This window comes from Tripterygium wilfordii, chromosome 9, assembly GCF_013401445.1.
Source record: "Tripterygium wilfordii isolate XIE 37 chromosome 9, ASM1340144v1, whole genome shotgun sequence".
Lineage (NCBI taxonomy): Eukaryota > Viridiplantae > Streptophyta > Magnoliopsida > Celastrales > Celastraceae > Tripterygium > Tripterygium wilfordii.
This window is the reverse complement of record NC_052240.1, coordinates 13,846,552-13,866,448: the sequence shown is the minus strand read 5'-3', so window position 1 is coordinate 13,866,448 and position 19,897 is coordinate 13,846,552. Positions and strand designations below refer to the sequence as shown.

The following is a 19,897-nucleotide window of genomic DNA, read 5'->3' as shown; positions in this document are numbered from 1 at the left end:
AACAAACAAAGATAAGGGTGTGACCTCATGCCAGTCACACAGAATCAAAGTTCAAAATAGTCTAACTAAACCTAGAACATGGTAGTTTTGTCAGGGATGCCGCAAGCTTTTAGGTCCATTAATTAGTTCATTCGAAGATTGTATGATCTAAGAAGTCAGCCACAGTGGTCCAAAAAGAATGAAAGGTATTACAAGGAATTGAAAGGAAAAAAATCTGCAATCAAACCAACCACGTGCCTCTAAACATTATTAAAATGAAGAAGAATACCTCATCATCCACCAGAAGCAAATGATTCATCTCAGATCTCATATATTAAAACACTTTTAAATGAAGAAGCTTTTGGGTCATCTGCCAAACCTTGTATGATCGTGTGGGAGCCCGATACAGAAAGCCCACCACGCCACCAAATTCCTATTTTATTGCAGAATCCCCTAAAAAAACATACTCAGTTGATCATCTCTGGTCTGTATAAACGGCATCAACATCATCGAGTTCAAGCAACTTAGATATAAGTTCTTTGTTCAAGTCCATGGCTTCGTCATCAGCCTGAGAAACAGCAACAAAAATTAAAGCCACCATAATTTTACTTCAAAACTGGAAAGAAAGCAGCATGCAGCCAAGCATATAAATTACTACTTCCAATGATTACTAAGAACAAAGTGAATATATTTCTTGAAGACAGTGGAGCTGTCCCTGACTCACTGTTTTAATTAGTCTATGATTGAAGCAAGTTTTAGTGTATAAAGGTACATGTAGGCTCCATTCGATTCAGAGGTATGGCACCTTTCGTATCCTCTAGTGTCACGTTATTCCATCTTCAATAGAGTCCACCAAAAAAATTGAAGACATTCTGTTCAACAATTGATATTGAACAGATCTCTTGCACAGTTGCACCAGGCACTCAAGAGCTGAAAATTTTCTAGCTTCATTAAAGCCTTGGCCATTGGGCATTCAATATAATGGTAAGAGGCGGGATAATTTATTAGAGTAGATCTAACTTTAAAAAAAAAAAATAAGAGAACCTACTGGCTCCTAATGTCAGAATTTCAAACACAACATGTTGAATAGACGATCATGGGAATAGATAGGCTGACATATATTGAAAGAAGCGAAAAAACCACTTGCAGAGATATAGTGAAAGGGGAAAAAACACCAAAAATAACTTCTCTTTATGCTTATAACAGTCCCAATAGATGGAGCCAGTAGCAAGAGTAGCCAACTCAAGTTAAATGTCCTTATGTGAACTGTAATGACAAGCATTCTACAAACTATAAACCATCTATAGAGAGGGAAGCTTATAAAAAAATCTAGAGAGGGGAAAATGAACATGAGTTTAGAGATCATAGGTAGAGAAATCATGTAAGTACCTCTATTGTAGTTAAAGGAAGCAACTCAGAACCATTATCAGTCTCAAAGTTTATTCCTTCCTCTCGTAGCTTTGATAAGATTGTTCTGTAGTTCTCTGTTGCACTGACAACTTTATAGTAGCTATGGGAAAAAGAAGAAGTATTAGAACTTTGTATTGCCATAGTGATTTAAGGAATGTGGTCAGGTGTCACAAAGATGGAGGAGCATTACCATTCCGAATCATCTTCATCAGTATCATATTCATATAATGGAGGTTCAATGACATCCTCGGCACCAGAATCTAAAGCAATGGATAGAAGCTGATCTTTGTCAGCATCAGTAGCTTTGATGTTTACAACTCGTACCCGTCTGAACTTGAACGTAACAGAACCAGGATCTGCCATCTTTCCCCCATAGTTCTTCACTACTTCTCTAACTGCCGCCACAGATCGTTTGATGTTATCGGTTAAAACTTCAACTACTATACTAGCTCCACCAAAACCATATACCTAAAATTGAAAAAAAAAAAAGAAAAGAAAAGAAAAAAGAAGAGAACAGCAAGAACAATCCTAAATTTTATCACATATGATCACATAAATCATAAAGTGAATTATTATACACCATTACATAGCCCATATGATTATAAACTGTTTGAAAACTAACCTCATAGAGTTTCTCAATAAAAGCCTCTTGTCCCTTCTCTGAAGCTCGCTTGATGTTGCGCTCCACAATTTCTTGAGGTACATCAAGCTCCTTTGCTTTCTCGAGTACAGCAGCCAAAGCTAAGTTTGATATTGGGTTTGGACCGCCTTTCTTTACACTGCGTTACAATCAGTGACCATGACAATTTTGGTACATTAATCAATTAATGGCAAATAACAATTTACATAACCCTCATACTAGGGCAGTTTCATTATAAAAAGAAACAGTATCACCTAATGGACATAAAAGTATGAAACAGAAAGCAAGCAGAGGAGAGCTATAAAATGAAGGCAATTTCATTTTAACATTCCTCAAATCTAGGAGGTTGAGCCAGAGCGATAAAGTTCCTACTTGAGTACTTTCTACCCTCCACTTTGCAAGACCTTCGTGCCAAACTAATAAAACCTTCCAACTTTCCACTTTTGCATTCAGTATATCAATTATCAAGACACAAAAAGTATGAAGCACAACAAACTCACTCACGCAGATATAACCTCCTTTGCCATTCTCAAATGTAGCTTTGCCTTCTTTGCACCTTGAACCCCCTGCATTAAAGGCACATTCATAAACTTGAGGAATCACATGCAATGCACATTATGTCAACTTTCATAAAACATACAGTGGGGTTGTTAGACAATATCATCCTGGGTATGGTGTGGAGAAAGAAAAATGAAAAAGGAAGGGAGGGAGACTCTCTCCACACCATTCAACAAGCAAGAGGTTGAATTAATCTTGCGCTGGTGAATTAGGCAATTCATCGAACACATTGCGCATAATAACAAACACTCATGAATCAATTATTGCACCCACTTGTACAAGTGTTTCAATTAGTCAACAGAAACACACATATTATTATCTGTAATCGAGAAAGTGATTCATCCAAGCAATTGACATGAAAATAGGAAATCCGATTCAGTTAAGAGCAGTTCTATTCCTAAGCCTGAACACATCGTGTGGAGAAAGAGAAAAAGAGACACAGCGACCTTTCTGTGAGCAATCTTGCAAGAACGCCTGCCCATACAAACAGGAGGGTAAGTCCGTATCCTCCTCACTTGAGTGTGTTCACTGTGATTCGCTTCGTTAAGGAAAACCAATAAAGTTCTACAAATTGAAGACATTGACGATGGTGATAATAAATGGTTCCTGCTCATTAGCGAGCCACTCCCTGAATAACAAGTGAAAAATATCACTTACACGAATGAAATTACAAGCACTCAAGCAACAAACCAGTAGATGTGAGAGAGATAAGTACTCGGAAAAATAAAGGATTTTGCGTCAACCCCATTCGAGAATCTGCGAAGAACTGCAACATATCCTCTCAGCGAAGAAGGTGAAACCATTTCTCTTCGGATTCGTGGGCTTTTGATATACTTTTAGATACCGACTTGTCAGTGATTCCGGTGGCGCTGGTTTGCAGAATGTGCCCGCTTCATTACTTGAAATTGAAGGTCGCCTCTCTTGGTTCTTTTTTATTTCGAGTTTTTCCATTTGTATAAGCTCGGACTGAACTCTGAGCATTCGGTCCTTGTTCGACAGCGAATAAGATATGGGCCTATCTAGATGAATGGGCCCGACCCATCACGCACACCAATTCCTCCTCATTTGGCAGCAGGGAGGGAAAATTACATGGGCCTATTTAGACTGATGGGCCCAACCCAAAAACTAACTACTGCTGTCTGCTCATTTGAAATGAAAAAATGGAAAATGACATATTGATACCACTTCCAAAACTGTTTGACATCTAGGTCCACTCCAAAAAACTTTATCTCTCATAAATCCATTTTTATTTTTTATAATATTTAAATAATTTAAATTTTATCTTATTCATTTTTTGTCTTTTTTAAAAGAGGATTAGATCTAATATGGTTTTCTATCTTGTTATATGCTACATCTCTCTTATCTCATTACATCTTCTCTCTCTATCGCATCTCTCCCTTATCACAATAACTTTTTCTCTCCTACTACATTTCTCTCTCATCACAATAACTTTCTCTCTTCTACTGAATCTATCTCTCTCTACTACATCTCTCTTTACTACATCTTTCTCTCTCTCATCTCTTTTTATGTCTGTCGTTTTGGTCCAAATATGACTGGCCATTATGCGTCTCTATGAGGGGAGTCTAATGGTGATGGTGGTATTGTAAATTGTCGTCGAAATCGGTCAAATCTGAAGTTTTATTCCAAATTATAAAACTGGCCGACCAATGTTACTGTTTTGAAATAGTAACATTGGTAACACTCGTAGACCAATGTTACTGTTTTGAAATAGTTACATTGACCAATGTTACTATTTTAAAACGGCCTTATCCGGTGACCATTTTGGGTTGTACCTGACTGGGCATTGTGCATTTCGGTGAAGGGATTCTAATGGTGGTGGTGGTATAGCGAACCACCGCTAAAATCTACTGGATTTGAAGTTATTTTCCAAATAGTAACATTGACCGACCAATGTTACTGTTTTGAAATAGTAACATTGGTAACACTAGCAGACCAATGTTACTGTTTTGAAATAGTAACATTGGCCAATGTTACTGTTTTAAAACGGCCATATCCGGCGGCCGTTTTGGGCCGTACCTGGCTAGGCATTGTGTGCTTTAACGAGGAGAGTCCAACTGTGATGGTGGTATGTCAAAGCATTGTCGAAATTGGTCGAATCTAAAAAAATTTTAAAACAGTGAAATTGGCCGACCAATGTTACTGTTTTGAAATAGTAACATTGGCGAAGATGGATTTAAGGAAGAGAGATGAGAGACCCTGCTAGTGAGAGAGAAAGGAAAATCAGTTCTAGTGATTTTTTTCTTGATCACACGTGTAAACTTTTGTCTATGTGGGTTTAATGGAGCATATGCAGATATATATATATATATATATTGGTGTACGTGTCTTAGTCTGATACTAATGATGGGGAGTGTTCTAATGATTATTAGTGAAGAAAAATGAGGTTAAAATGCTGCTAAAAGGAAATATTAAAGTTAAGAGGAAAGATTTAATAGAATAGTTCAATAAAATTGCTTTCGTGAGGAATTTTGTGTTGTGAGTGTGTGGGAGAGGATGAACATTGATTAATGTTTGTAAGAAGATAGGAGAGAGAGAGAAAAGAAGTGTATGTGTTGTGGGAGGAATAATATAAGGGTAAGGGCAAATGCAATGGTGAAGTGGTATTGGGCCAACAAAGATGTTGTCTTTTGCTGATGTGGCTGTATTGTAAAATGTGTTTTGCTTATGTGGCTGTATTGGGATAAGTGTTTTGTTGATGTGGATGTATTGATATTTGATGTTTTGGTGTAGTTTTGTTGTGGATAATATGGAGGAATGGAATGTTGTTGGGTTGGGTGGAAAGAGAAAGTGTGTGGGAAGAAAAAGTGTATAGAAATTTGTGTTTTGCTGATGTGGCTGTATTAGAATACGTGTTTGACTTGACTTTTTGTGTAATAGAGGTGGGACCGGGCCAACAAAAATGTTGGCCCAGCAAATCAATTCTCATTGCATTTGCCCTAAGAGAGTAATTAGCATATTAATGATATCTTAGAGGGATAAAGTTTTTTGAACTGGACTTAAGTGTCCAAAAATTTTACAAGTGATATCGGCCTGGAATTTTCCCATGAAAAAATATACGGACCTATTTGGACGGATGGGCCCAACCTAAAAGCTGTGTGAATCTAGACGTTAAAAAAAAATCAGTAAATCACCATGACTTTCACCATTTCCTGTCTTCCTTTAGTCCTTTTTGTTATTTAAAAGCGAAATTTGGAGTAAAAACATCTTGATTGTTGTTGATTATTAGCTGAAAAGCCAAATTTGGGAAATAACCATGGAGATATTTCCTTGACTGGAAAAATAAGCACTTGGCCAACAACATTAAACACACAGATGCACGTCATTCAAAGTGACGAGAGAGGAGGTTCATCGTTTCAAATGAGAGAGGAGGTTCAGTAACAGTATATGTCATACACCCAAAATCATGACAATTTTGCGAGGTGCGTAAGTTCCATATAAACCACACTTCTCACTTCACACCGAGCGATGTGGGACTTGAGTAGGCTAGAACCTAACGTTCATATCATCTTAACAATATTTACATGAAGAAACTTGAATCCTCCACCACAACATGTAACATTGTTTCACCATACTTGGTATTGTGAGCCAGGTATATGAAGCCATGGCACATAACCCAAATTTCAACTGTTTTTGCATACTACACTACCAAGACATACTAAGGTGATCATCGCTGGTCCGTATATACAGCATCAACATCATCAAGTTCAAGTAGTTTAGACATAAGTTCTTTGTTCAAGTCCATGGCTTCATCATCAACCTGAAAAGGCACCACCAAAATTAAAGTCACGTCAGTTTTACTTCACAGTATATATTGTACAAATCATATATATTCAATGAATCTGCCATTGCTTTGATCGTTTAAATAACACGATGGAATTAACGAACCAAGTTGCAGCATATAATAAATGGGGGGAGGTAGGCTCCATCTCATTAAGTCACACATTGTACCTTTCTAAGAACTGTAAGTAGCACCATGATAAAGCAAGCAATCAATGATCTTTATATTGCTCCTTATAGGCGTTAACCAGATACATTGAGGAATATGAAAATAAAGCCCACTCATCTTTGCACTAAACAAAGTATCTTATCAAAATCTGGGTGAATTCTATTCACAGAAGTAGTGCTTAACAACATATTGCCGAAAGAGTCGCTATTGGTTCTCATGCCCCTTATAGTCTAAAGGCTTCTAATGAGCATTCAGCAAAATGTAGCTACCATCTCGAAACAGGGGAAAAAAATTTCTGGCAGTGAGAGTTCGAAGGCAGGGAAATTAGAGGTACCTCAGTTGTTGTTATGGGAAGTAGCTCAGAACCATTATCTATCTCAAATTTTATTCCTTCCTCCCGCAGTTTCGATAATATCGCTGTGTAGTTATCCGCTGAACTTACAACTTTGTAGTACCTATGGAAAAGAAACAATCAGGAAATAGAACTCTGCATACGTGTATTGCATGAACCCAAAACTATATTCTTCAGCCAACATATTTCCTTTTAATTATAATCAAGTCATAGTTCAGCCAAAAATACCAAACCAATTCGTCAACCTTACAAGCTTGAAAATATATCTTACAAGAAAATTTCAAAAAGTTTGAAATACCCATGTGGCATCCATAATGGACATCAAGTCATAGAACTAAGTTGATGGATGGAAGGCAGACAGACAAAAAGAGAAAAAAATTCCTTCACAAAGGTAGGAATGAATTAACATTCTGACCTGTCTTCATCACTATCATCTTCATAGAATGGTGGTTCAATAACATCCTCTGCACCAACATCTAGGGCGATGGTAAGAAGCTGGTCTTTATCGGCATTGGACACTTTGATATTTACGACCCGAGCACGCTTGAACTTGAACATAACTGATCCAGGATCTGCCATCTTTCCCCCATAGTCCTTCACTACTTCTCTAACAAACTTCACAGATCGAGTTATTTTATCTGTTAAAACCTCAACTACCATACTAGCCCCTCCAAAACCATATACCTGAAATGCAAAAGAAAAAGAAAATTGTAGAGCCACAAGAATATTCCCTTAAATCAGAGACGATTGAATCAATCAAAAAGAACTATATCTACCCATTGCTATACACCATGACCAGTTCATATAACACAAATAGATCCGACACCAACCTCATAGACTTTCTCAATATAAGCCTCTTGTCCCTTCTCAGAAGCTTTCTTAACGTTGCGCTCCACGACTTCTTTGGGTACATCAAGCTCCTTCGCTTTCTCAAGCACATTGGCCAAAGCCGTATTTGATCCTGGATCTGAACCACCTTTCTTGACACTGCATCATGATACACAAAACCACTATGAAATTTTCAGAACCTCTTGCAGTTAATAACAAAGAGCTAATCACCAAACCTTTACACTCCAAACCAACATTAAGGAAATAAACAACGTCACCAAATGGACATCATAGTCATGGGGCATGAAAGAAATTGAAAAATATTAGAGTACGACTGCTATAAAATGGAGATAGTTTTATATTAAGAAGGGTAGAACTACATTTTCTACCAACTAATCTGCAAAACGCCATGTCAAACTAATAAGAAAACCCATTAAAATATTCTACTTCTGCATCTCAAGATACTAAAACACAGAAAAGAGTTAAGTGCAACAAACTTACGCTGATATAACCTCCTTCCCAATCTTTGAATAAAGCTTTGCCTTCTTTGTATCTTGAGCTCCCTGCACTTGAGAAATGTTGAAAAATTCAAGGTGAAACTAATTATGTTTCAGGGAATTCCACAACCTGATGAAATGGTGGTGGGGAAGAACAATGAAAGTGGTAGAGAGTCTCTTCAACAACATTCCCTCAGCAAGGAGACAACAAGCAGAAAATGTCAGGATGATACTAATTTTAGTATCATGATCTGTGCTAGCCAAATTGATCGAACACCAGGAGTTTGAATTAAATTGACATCCCTAAAATCAATTAAAAAAGTTATATTGGTGAATCAATCAATACACAAACAATTGTTCAAATGCGTAAATTTATTGACGGCCAACCATGAACCACCAACTTATCATTCCTTGAAAAACCCATGTATAAGTCAATCACGATTAAAATAAATTCCTACTCGGTTCACAAGTTTTATGGTCAAAATGGAACCGCCATTGTGTTCCAGTATGAACTTAAAACAGAACAGAAAAGGGGAAGAAAAATAGAAAATTAAAAATTCCATCAGATTACCATTAATGGAGAATGTAATTATCCAAATATATATCTTGTAATCCCAATTCGATTACATGTAATTAATTACCTTTCTGCCAGCAATTTTAGCAGAGCGCCTACCCATGCTTACAGGAGGACACATCCTCGTTTTCTTCACTAGAACGTTTTTACTATGATTCGCTCCGTTCAACAGAACTAAAGCATTTGTAAAATCCGAATACTTCGAAGACAACTGATTCCTGCTTATTCGCAAGCCAATCCCTGAATAAAGAAGAGTCAGAAAACATCACTGAAAACAAAATCCAGAGGGATAAGTAGATAGACAGAAGACTACTCTTTGAATGAACAGGTATAGAGAAGACGAGGTACCTGGTAGAGAGAAGGAGTTGGCGGGAGATATGTGCTTGGAGGAGTCGGAGGAGGATGTGGGAAGAACTGCGCCAAATGCGCTGAGCGAAGTTCTTGTTGAACCCATCTCCTATGCGTTTCGTCATTCGTGTCAAAAATCTCAGTTATCGGGCTCATTTATCAACACTCTATGATGGGCCCAACGGAATTCTTGAAATTCCCAAGCCCATTATGATGGGCCCAACCGAAATACTCATGAACTAATTACGGCAAACTGATGGGCCAGCAATGCAATATGTATGGCGTCCGTGCCACGGATTGACTGTCCGGATCCCCCGATTTGAGAAATTCTGCCCAAATTACCCAAATGAAAGAAATTCCAAACTCAAAACGTTTTAATATTTGATGACAAAATTGGAAAATGGTCAATCTTCCGGTGACTGACAAATTATATTAACCCATCTTTTATTTAAAAAAAGCTTGACTTAATAATAAAAGGAAAAGGAAAAAGAAAAAGAAAACCAAGAACAGTTATACCCAATGGAACCCAAGACATATATTTTGAAATCTCATCACACAGTGGGTAACAAGGTTCAAGATTAATTCCCATCAACAAACAGTGAAACACAATGAATTTCCCCAATTCAGTGATCACAGCTGACCTTCATAAATTTGAGCCCCAAGAGTGTCCCCTGTCATATCCAGTGTAGCTCACAAAGCCTGTCAAATTTCTCTTGCAATTCCGCCGGCATCCACATTCTCAGTTCTCTATCAAGCACAATAGACCTCAATGATTTGCATCGCAGCAGCAAGTCCAAATCATCCCCGTCAATATTATAACAAGAAGCCAACACTAGAGCCTCCAAACATTCATGATATGCAAAAGCACGGATGCCAGCTCCGGTAATCAATTCACATCCAGTTAAGTCAAGAGCCAACAAATCCCTACAATTCTCGGCTAGTGCGACTAACGTAATATCTGAAACCTTAATCAGCCAAGAAAGATTTAACCTCTTCAGAGTTTGGATTGAAGCTAATGCCATAACACCAAAATCAGTCACTTTAGGCCCACATTGTGCCAAATTCAATCCCTCCAAGCAGTGGATATGCTGCAAAAGCGACACACCGGAATCTGTAATTCTATAACATTCTGCAAGAACCAACTCCTTCAAGGTCCTCGATGACGACCCATTTGCCAATGAAGCCAATCCACAGTCAGAAATCAAAGAACACCCTTCCAAATTCAAAACCCGAATGGAACTCACCTTGCCAATTGCCACTAGTGATTCATCATTGATCAAATTACATCTCCCTAAATCAAGGTGAGTTAAATTTCGCATGTATTCAACAAGAGAAATGACTCCATAGTTACCAACATTCTTTCTCCTCCTCAAAAACACTTTTGACAGTTGACAGCGCCCATTTGCCAAACCAAATATACCATTGTCCCCAAAGTCCTCAAAACCAGAAAAAGTACCAAATGGTTCAAATCTATCGAAACCACGAGTTTGTCTGAAATTAAGATTGAGAATCTCCAATTTAGGGCACATCTGCGCTATGAAACGAATATGAGCATCAGTGATAACTACATCTGATTCAAAAGTAATTAAATTCGGGAATCTTGGCAGGAAATTGGGGAGAAAATCGAGTTTCGAGACCCGAATTGATAACCGCTTTTGACCCTCCACTCTAAGCCACTGCTTGCAAACTAAAGAAAATGAATTCCTGTCATTTGGGTTATCAATCCAGTCAAGAATTAACCCTATTTCATCATCGCCTAAATTTGACATGACCCAATTGCCTTCCTGTCTAAATACTCGAAAATATAAACCCCAAAAATGAAAGAACACCAATTAGAGGATAACCTTTTCGCTATTGCTTGAAACCTATTTCAGCGACTGAAAGGCTTGATTGATTGACATGGCTGCAATAATCGACTTCGTGGCTTTTCTGGGTCGAGTCACTCGGGGGCTTTGTGGAACAGATTCGTATTTGGGAATTAGGTTTCAGTTTCAGTCTCAGTCTCCGGACCGTTTCGATCGGGGACCACTTCACTCAGTGCGGTACCTTCTGACCATGTGATGAAACATAAAAAGCTTTAGATAGATTCTTTGCCTAATCTTACGAAGAGACAGAGAAGTTTTGAGGCGAATCTCAGAGTTTTTGTTGTACGAAAACATCAAGAGCAATCAAGCTTATATAATTTGCTACTTCTAATCATATTCCTATTCAGACTCCTATTTTAATGGAAGAAAATAAGTAAACTTGTCTTAAACTTCCTACTACAATTACGGCTGAAATTAAAGACCAAATATATTAGTATATTTCCTATTATAATAATAACTAGTAATCATAATGTTGCTGAGCCACTTTGAAACGTATCTTCTCCTGCCTTGCCATGCAAGTTTCCTTCCATGCATAATTCTTGGGCTACCGCTCCTTGATCTACTTGGCTAGCCCGGGCCTGATTCATTCTCAACTTATACCTTCGAACCCGATTGTAAGCATTATTGAGCTTGCGTCCTTGATCTTCATCACCATGTCTCTCCTCTCATAAACCATAAACAAAAGAATCCGCGTAAAAGAGATAATCAGAGATCGGTTTAACAAACCAAGCACGTGGTTATTTAGGGTTCATAAGCATAGCAAATCCTACAAATAACGCCCAAGCCCAAGATGTGGCGAATAGCCTCTTCGACACACGATTTAGTTTAATGGGCCCCCAAATTCCATGGAACCATTACCCAACAGTTAATTAGTTACATTTCCGATTATGAAGGTAATGAGACGACACCCAAACCGAAATTCCAGTGGCTTTTTATGTCGGTCGCTTTGGTAACAATCAAAATTAGCATCATTCTAAAGCATATCAGATTATCACAAGTAACGCGTGGCACCTAATCATTGGAGATTTGAAAGGGAGAAATCAAGTGAAAAATGATGAGTCCGGAAAACAACCTGCCTTACTCCTCGCACTTTTCGTTTCACCTTCATTAGATGATACACCATTATCAGTCCCACCATGCCATATTGCCCCCTGTCGTGTTGCCATTGACATTCCAGACACATTAAAAATATTATTCGCATGCGTCTACACGGGATGGATTTGTTATTTATGTTTCGTTGTCATTGGTTCTTAGATCCATGAAAATGCAACTGCAATGTGAAAGGGATCGAGTTTTGAATATAAACTACTCGTCTATTTTTATGGGTTCAGATGAGGTTGGTGCAGGAGCAGTCCTTAGAAACCACTGTGGGGACCCCATTTTGTGCTTATCTGAGAGAATGCATGGGAGAGTTGATCCGACGTTCGCTGAACTGTTAGCAGTCATATGCTCTCTTAGATGTCTGTTGAATGAGGGTCATCGTGGCTTTTGTTTGGAGATTGATTCAACTAATGTGGTGGAGATTCTAATGGCGGATGATTACCTAGACTCTAGGCTTGGTCATTTTGCTATAGAGGCGCAGTCTCTCTTAGAATGGTTGGGGATTACACAATGTCAGCATGTGCCACGAGAATGTAACTCTGTAGCTCATTTGTTAGCTCGTTTAGCTAAGAATGGTAGTAGGAAAACAATTTGGAGGAATTGTTGTCCTCATGAGGCTGTTTCCTTGGTTGACATAGAGCGCCCCTTTGATGTATATATGGAGTTGAGTTAATGAACTTTCTTCTAAAAAGAAAAAAAGGTTTAGTCAGATCCACGTGAGATTTTTAATGTTGACATGGTGTGCTCCCAAAAGAAGATGCTAGTAGAAATTGCAACTTGCAAGCAAAAACCATTATTTAAAATTGAACATGACTGACCAACTCCTTAACCAAAATCCAAATCTACGAATTTTAGAATTGCTGGTAGATGGTGATGCTTACATAATAATAATAATAATAATTTATTCATTCATTCATTTATTTGGTTTTTAGGACAAATAATACAAATTGAACACTATAATTTGTGACATCAGACACGTAATGTAACATGCACGGTCCCCCATCAATCAAGGATGAACAGTCCATGTCCAACCTTACGCCTTCCTGATCCAGCTTTCTATTTTTTATTTCCACACTCGCGATTGGATTATTGCTAATGACGCGCTCATTATTTGGCTTATCAAAATAATGGACTTTTCAAAATTGTCTGGTTTCCTAAAAATAGGCGTAATTGCGAGCGTAAAGTGCAATTTTTCCAACAAAAACAAAACGATAATATTTATTATTTTAAATTTTAAATATTATTTAATTTTAATTTTAATTTCAATTTCGTGGTGGCGCGCCAAAGTAACGCGTCATAAGGAACCAAAATCTTGAATTTAATTACATCCATTTATGTTTTAATTCAATAAAAGAAAAAAGAAAAAGAAAAAGAAATCTGGAAAAACAGATTTCACTTTACTCTTTTCTAGTCCTCCGTTTCTTGACTGTGTCTTCTCTCACACCAACAACCATGGCGCACCTATTCAAGGACCTCTCGCTAGGCCACTCCAAGAGAGAGTCAACACCACCTCCTCCACCACCACCACCAACAATGCATTCCAGAATCACCGCCGATCTGCCTTCCCCGCTCGGTAAACTCGATGCACAACTCTCCGATTCCGACATCCAAATCACCGCCTACGAGATCTTCGTCGCCGCTTGCCGTACTGCATCAGGGAAGCCTCTTACCTATGTTTCCAACTCCGACTCTCCGAACCACCACTCGCCTCACTCACCTAACTCTCCCGCGTTGCAAAGATCTCTCACCTCTGCCACCGCTAGTAAGATGAAGAAGGCTCTCGGACTTAAATCTCCGGGCTCTGGTTCTAAGAAGAGTCCGGTCTCGAGCAACGGGAAGGCTAAGAAGGCATTGACCGTGGGGGAGCTTATGCGGATACAAATGCGGGTGTCGGATACGGTCGATTCGAGGCTCCGTAGGGCACTATTGAGGACCGCAGCTGGCCAGGTGAGCTCAATTTAGGTTTAATTCTATATTGTGTTTGTATGTTGCTGTTCTACTTTGTGACGATGGGTTTGCTTGAGGTTTTTGAGCTGGTTTCTGAATTAAGTTTCTAATTATGGATGATCCGTTGTTTCTTGGGTGGTTTATGTTGCTTGATTCGAGGTTCACTTTTAAAAATTATTTTTTTTAATGATTTTGATCTCTTCGATGTTGTTGTGGATGTGGTGCGTGTGATAAGGTGGAGCACAATTCGGCTTCCGTATCTTAATTTGAATTTTGTATCATGTGTTCCGACTGGTTCGTAATGATTTCTTAGTTTCCTTGCTTGTTCTCACTTGATCTGATTTGGATGAAGCTTTGATGATGAATTAGGATGATGCTTCTATTGTGATACTGTCCAAATCTTCTCCGAGTATTTGGAGTGATAAGTCTTAATAAACAAAAGATTATATGAAATGTAAATGTGGCTAACCGTATCTTATGGTTTCCAATATATTAGATTAGTCAGTTTGTCAAATTCGAATATCATTTTTGTCTTTACTTGCTTGCTGAATTTTTCCTTTCATTGAAAGTGTTTTTGGTTCTTCGTTGGAGTGTACTGCTATTAGGCTGCATGCATATTTGATTATTTTATGAACTTTGAAAAGGACTAATAACCATGCCTCGGTCCTTAATTTTTAACCCAAGTATACTTTTGCTAATCTAATTTGTATCCTCTCCTTTAGCAGCATAATTCAGTTATTCAACTTGCATTGCCTATTCCTAGATGTATGCTTGATTATCAGTTTGGTAGAATTGGTATTTAATTTTCCATAATATTATTGGTACAAGAGGTTGGTTTGATACATTTTGAAATTAATAGCATTTGATGGAATCCTATTATGTGGTGTCGCAGATGGGAAAACAAGTTGAGTCAATGGTTCTTCCACTGGAATTATTACAGCAGCTTAAGATTTCAGATTTTACTGATCAACAAGAATATGACTCATGGCAGAAGAGAACACTGAAAGTTCTTGAGGCTGGACTTCTCCTGCATCCTCGCGTGCCAATTGATAAGTCAAATGCTGCTTCTCAGCGGTTGCGAAAAATTATCAATGGGGCCTTGGATAGGCCCATAGAAACAGGAAGAAACAATGAGACTATGCAAGTACTTCGTAGCACTGTTATGCCTCTTGCTTCTAGATCAGATGGATCTTTCTCTGAGACATGCCACTGGGCTGATGGTTCTCCATTGAATCTTCGACTGTATGAAATGCTTTTGGAAGCCTGTTTTGATCTTACTGATGAAACATCTATCATTGGGGAACTTGATGAGCTCATGGAAAACATAAGGAAGACTTGGGGAATCCTGGGAATTAACCAAATGCTTCATAACCTGTGTTTTACATGGGTTCTATTTCACCGATTTGTTGCAACTGGTCAAGTAGAAATGGACCTGCTTTATGCTACCGATAGTCAGCTGACAGAAGTTGCAAAAGATGCAAAGACGACAAAAGATCCAGAATATTCAAAAATTTTGAGTTCTATATTGACTGCTATTTTGGGTTGGGCTGAGAAAAGACTCCTTGCCTATCACGACACTTTTGATAGCGTAAATATACCTACTTTGGAGGGTATTGTTTCTCTAGGGGTATCAGCAGCCAGGATTCTAGTTGAGGATATATCTAATGAGTACCGTAGAAAGAGGAAAGGCGAAGTAGATGTGGCACGCAACAGGATTGAGACTTACATAAGGTCTTCATTGCGAACTGCTTTTGCTCAGGCAAGCATATATTGTTTACTATTTGATTTTCTTTCATAAGAGAGCGAAATCTCATAGACTTTAGATTTATCATTCATATTGGACTCAATTGCATGTGTGGTGTCCCACATCAAATGGTCCCTCTAGAACTGGAATGCATATTGATGGATGTTGTGGAAATGTCGAAATAGAAAATGTTACAAAATAAAACATGCAACAATGGAGCATGTTTTGTTTCCTCTCATGCTTCTTGTGCTTGTATGGTTTTGTTGTTTAAACTTTAAACTAGATGCATGATGTGTTTACTTGCTTACAAGTTGCAAGTATAAGTATGTGTGCTTCTAGTGGAAATTTAGTCAAGCTGTCTGGAAGTACTATTGTGTTCTTCGGCTCAAGTTTTAAAAGTTGCAATGAGCCCTTGCCTGAAGTTATTCCTCTGAAAAATACTCTCTTAACTATCTCCTTGTGCAAAGATAGGAACTGAGGCACGAAATGCGGTGAAAGGGTGCAGAGGTTGAGGCTCTGTATAGTTGAAATTTGATTGTCTTTACTTCTCATGGTTTCCTTTGTTATTTTATAGAAAATGGAGAAAGCGGACTCTAGCAGAAGAGCATCCAGACATCAGCCCAACCCACTTCCTGTCCTTGCTATTCTCGCGAAAGATGTGGGAGAGCTTGCAATCAATGAGAAGAAGGTATTCAGCCCAATACTAAAGAGATGGCATCCTTTTTCTGCCGGTGTTGCTGTGGCCACTCTTCATGTTTGCTATGGGAATGAGCTAAAACAGTTTATGTTGGGTATAACGGAGTTGACACCAGATGCTGTTCAAGTGCTGAGGGCTGCAGATAAACTGGAGAAAGATCTTGTGCAGATTGCTGTTGAAGATTCAGTGGACAGTGATGATGGTGGGAAGGCAATAATCCGTGAGATGCCTCCTTATGAGGCTGAAGCTGCAATTGCCAATTTAGTGAAAATATGGATCAAGACTAGTTTAGACAGATTGAAGGAGTGGATTGACCGGAATTTACAGCAAGAGGTGTGTACTAATATCTGCAGTATTAAATTAATAATTTAGCCGGATTTCTGGATTTGCATTTTCAGTGAGTTATATCATCTCTTCTTGTCATAACTAGCTAAGTTTAATGCACCGTATCATTATCCCTATGCCTATAAAATACTATGGGAACTTTTGGAGGAGGATTAACATATGGATGAAAAGTGTTGAATAATAAAAATAATAAATTTTAAGAACAACATAATGGCCTTGTATTTTGTTTGTTACAATAAGTTTCTATGGATTTGTATTTTATAAAATAAAATAAAATAAGCTTTAAGTTTCTATGGATCTGTGGTTCCATTGAAGAAGTTGGCATTTTGACGCTGCCTCTAAAACCTAAATTACACATTGTTGGTAGAGAAACAAATTTTAGAGGAAATTATTTATTCTGTTCCATAATTACTCTGGTACCTTGAAGTACCATCTTACAAGCCCATGTAATACCCCAAGTTATGCCAAACTATAAAGAAACAAGTTCCGTAAATCTTGCTTATCAGGACATTATGCTGCTAAATTCAAACTTATTGCCCCCCGCCAACAATAATAGCTATTATTTTAATCCATTCTAGAAAAATACAAATTGTATGTTTTTTATGTTCCGCCACCCATGTTATTGTTACCCCTGGAAAATTATAATTATGCATCGTTCCCATCTATTGAGCATCTTTTCCCCCCAATTCCCCTCTATTGAGTGTCTTCCCCCCACCCCCTCCCCGCCCCCCAGACAAAGAAATAGGAAGATGTGTTTCTCACATAGTATAGCTTGGAATGAATGCGTCCCCCTGGACCTATTTTGATGTTTTCATTGATTATTGTTTGGCTTGTGTCAAATTTTCGTATTCTTTGCACTATCAACTTCTTAGAGGACATCAATTAGCTTAGCCTCCTAATTTCTGTTCTGCACCCTTTGGTGCTTTTAATAAAGTTTCTTAACAATCAAAAAAAGTATAGAATGAATAGGTCTTTACACCAATGTCTGTTATATCTGACTGGATTGTTAGTCTCTTTACTGTCTATTTCTCTTTCTTTTTATTGGGCTCTCCTTGAATTAAATTTTCCACTGAAATATAATAGGTCTGGAATCCACGTGCTAACCAAGAAGGATATGCCCCATCTGCTGTTGAGGTTTTGCGAATTATTGATGAGACTTTAGATGCATATTTTCAGCTGCCAATACCAATGCATCCAGCATTGCTACCGGACTTGATTTATGGGTTGGACAGAAGCCTTCAATATTACGCAAGCAAGGCGAAATCTGGATGCGGTATATGTTTGTGAAGCATAAATTTATCTCTATGAGGCTCTAGGTTCCTGTAGGTTCTAATTGCTGCTATTCTTTAATCTTTCATGTAGGATCACGGAATACGTACATTCCTACTTTGCCAGCATTGACAAGATGTAGTACTGGGTCAAAATTGTGGAAGAAGAAAGAGAAGTCCCCAATCACCCAAAAGAGGAATTCTCAGATTGCAACAGTGAATGGGGATGATTCTTTTGGGATATCGCAGATGTGTGTTCGTATAAATACTTTGCACCAAATCCGAGGTGAGTTGGAAGGTTTGGAGAAGAGGATAATCACACATTTGAGGAACTCTGAATCTGCTAATACAGAAGACTTCTCCAATGGTTTGGCAAAGAAGTTTGAACTCACGCCGGCTGCTTGTGTCGAAGGTGTTCAACAACTTAGTGAGGCAGTGGCTTACAAGTTGATTTTACATGACCTGAGTCATGTTCTCTTGGATGGTTTGTATGTTGGGGAATCATCGTCATCTAGGATTGAGCCTTTTCTTCAGGAACTTGAACAGAACTTGGCAGTCATTGCGGACACTGTGAATGAAAGGGTTCGTACAAGAATTATTACAGACATTATGAAAGCTTCCTTTGATGGATTCTTATTTGTTTTGCTTGCCGGAGGTCCCTCTCGCTCATTCACCCAACAGGACTCTCAAATAATAGAGGATGATTTTAAATCCCTCAAAGATCTATTTTGGGCAAATGGGGATGGCTTGCCCTCTGAGTTGATAGATAAGTTTTCAACTACAATGAGAGCTGTCCTTCCCCTTTTCCGCACTGATACAGATAGCCTCATTGAACGTTTCAGGCGTGTGACTCTAGAAAGTTATGGCTCATCTGCAAGGTCCAAACTTCCATTACCTCCAACATCAGGGGAGTGGAATCCTACTGAGCCGAACACACTTTTGCGTGTTCTGTGCAATCGTAACGATGAGGCAGCTTCGAAGTTCCTCAGGAAGACTTATAACTTGCCTAAAAAGCTATAATAAACTTGAGGCCAAGCTCTATTTGCGTTTCACTTGCATAGAAGAACATTCTGGTAGTTCTTGTATATGGCTCAGATCATAGAGATGATACTCTCCTTGTCATGCTGCGCTGAATGAGGAATGCCTTATGGAAAAGTGATTTTGTATATTCCCTGGGAGGTTTCATGTTTTCTCCACCCACTCTTTGGCAGGAGCCAAAATGAGGAGTAAAGTAACTTAAAAGAGGGGCGTGGACTTCCTAATGCCTGCTTCTCACGGAAGTTGGTAATCTTAGTTATTTATTTTCATCATCTAGAATATATGGTGTTCCTTCACCCCTATTCTTTTGTCCATTCTTTTCTGCATTTGTTTTTCCCTCCAAAGTCTTTTTATCTTTTCTATATATTTTCTTACGTTTCTATATGAATTCCTGTAGTGGGTTGTCTTTTTCAAGGTTACAAGCATCATATAGTATAGCTATTATTACATTGCTAATAATTGTATCACATGCTTTATCGGTTTATTATAGACATTGTTTCTTGGTTCAGTCTATTGTTGATTTGTAATTAGGTTTTTCAGCCCCTAAATAGGGTTTTATTTAAATGTCAATGAAATGTTTCATGCGCTCTATTATGAACTCTCTGCCGCCGCCTCGTTATATCGTGAACGATTAAACTTTAAAGGATTCCAGCGTCGAATAGGCCGGCCGTCAAAACATTCTGGAATCTCAATTTTGAAACAAGAATATCCATGAGAGACAGCTATATCATTATTTGCG

At 38.3% G+C, this 19,897-nt stretch overlaps 4 protein-coding genes across 7 annotated transcripts; 1 reads left to right on the top strand and 3 right to left on the bottom strand.

Annotated features, from left to right (window-relative positions):
* Positions 1-215: 215 nt before the first annotated feature.
* Positions 216-3,511, bottom strand: LOC120005201 (probable transcriptional regulatory protein At2g25830). The gene is made up of 7 exons (XM_038854702.1): positions 3,303-3,511; positions 3,034-3,215; positions 2,534-2,595; positions 2,012-2,168; positions 1,580-1,857; positions 1,369-1,489; positions 216-547 (listed from the first exon to the last, which is right to left on the bottom strand). Exons 1-7 carry the CDS (start codon positions 3,388-3,390, stop codon positions 455-457), a joined length of 981 nt encoding a protein of 326 aa, XP_038710630.1. The 5' UTR covers positions 3,391-3,511; the 3' UTR covers positions 216-454.
* A 2,578-nt stretch (positions 3,512-6,089) lies between these two features.
* On the bottom strand, positions 6,090-9,311 carry LOC120005896 (probable transcriptional regulatory protein At2g25830). Its single transcript, XM_038855785.1, has 7 exons — positions 9,154-9,311; positions 8,873-9,045; positions 8,236-8,297; positions 7,737-7,893; positions 7,322-7,590; positions 6,889-7,009; positions 6,090-6,365 (listed from the first exon to the last, which is right to left on the bottom strand). Exons 1-7 carry the CDS (start codon positions 9,257-9,259, stop codon positions 6,273-6,275), a joined length of 981 nt encoding a protein of 326 aa, XP_038711713.1. The 5' UTR covers positions 9,260-9,311; the 3' UTR covers positions 6,090-6,272.
* A 142-nt stretch (positions 9,312-9,453) lies between these two features.
* LOC120005895 (F-box/LRR-repeat protein 4-like) lies at positions 9,454-11,292 on the bottom strand. Of its 4 annotated transcripts, none has more exons than XM_038855782.1 (2): positions 10,998-11,292; positions 9,454-10,829 (listed from the first exon to the last, which is right to left on the bottom strand). In XM_038855782.1, the coding sequence occupies exon 2, from the start codon at positions 10,680-10,682 to the stop codon at positions 9,828-9,830; it is 855 nt and encodes a 284-aa protein (XP_038711710.1). In that variant the 5' UTR covers positions 10,683-10,829; positions 10,998-11,292; the 3' UTR covers positions 9,454-9,827. The 4 variants fall into 4 exon arrangements, with proteins under 4 accessions (XP_038711710.1, XP_038711712.1, XP_038711711.1 ...); XM_038855784.1 differs by having other exon boundaries at positions 9,454-10,687; XM_038855783.1 differs by having other exon boundaries at positions 9,454-10,682.
* Positions 11,293-13,571: 2,279 nt separating this feature from the next.
* On the top strand, positions 13,572-19,685 carry LOC120005892 (protein unc-13 homolog). Its single transcript, XM_038855777.1, has 5 exons — positions 13,572-14,066; positions 14,959-15,825; positions 16,385-16,840; positions 17,936-18,125; positions 18,215-19,685. Exons 1-5 carry the CDS (start codon positions 13,572-13,574, stop codon positions 19,138-19,140), a joined length of 2,934 nt encoding a protein of 977 aa, XP_038711705.1. The 3' UTR covers positions 19,141-19,685.
* Positions 19,686-19,897: the final 212 nt, after the last annotated feature.

What these genes read in the sequence shown, in the direction of transcription:
- LOC120005896 (XM_038855785.1), bottom strand. Translation starts at nt 9,259, where the DNA reads ATGGGTTCAACAAGAACTTCGCTCAGCGCATTTGGCGCAGTTCTTCCC. An exon ending in ATATTGAGAAAGTCTATGAG is followed by an intron (nt 7,591 to 7,736) that starts GTTGGTGTCGGA and finishes TTTGCATTTCAG; the next exon opens with GTATATGGTTTTGGAGGGGC. An exon ending in TTCCCATAACAACAACTGAG is followed by an intron (nt 6,366 to 6,888) that starts GTACCTCTAATT and finishes GTGCCTTTTCAG; the next exon opens with GTTGATGATGAAGCCATGGA.
- LOC120005201 (XM_038854702.1), bottom strand. Translation starts at nt 3,390, where the DNA reads ATGGTTTCACCTTCTTCGCTGAGAGGATATGTTGCAGTTCTTCGCAGA. An exon ending in TTATTGAGAAACTCTATGAG is followed by an intron (nt 1,858 to 2,011) that starts GTTAGTTTTCAA and finishes TTTCAATTTTAG; the next exon opens with GTATATGGTTTTGGTGGAGC. An exon ending in TTCCTTTAACTACAATAGAG is followed by an intron (nt 548 to 1,368) that starts GTACTTACATGA and finishes GCTGTTTCTCAG; the next exon opens with GCTGATGACGAAGCCATGGA.
- LOC120005892 (XM_038855777.1), top strand. Translation starts at nt 13,572, where the DNA reads ATGGCGCACCTATTCAAGGACCTCTCGCTAGGCCACTCCAAGAGAGAG. An exon ending in TGAGGACCGCAGCTGGCCAG is followed by an intron (nt 14,067 to 14,958) that starts GTGAGCTCAATT and finishes GTGGTGTCGCAG; the next exon opens with ATGGGAAAACAAGTTGAGTC. An exon ending in CAAGGCGAAATCTGGATGCG is followed by an intron (nt 18,126 to 18,214) that starts GTATATGTTTGT and finishes TCTTTCATGTAG; the next exon opens with GATCACGGAATACGTACATT.
- LOC120005895 (XM_038855780.1), bottom strand. Translation starts at nt 10,922, where the DNA reads ATGTCAAATTTAGGCGATGATGAAATAGGGTTAATTCTTGACTGGATT.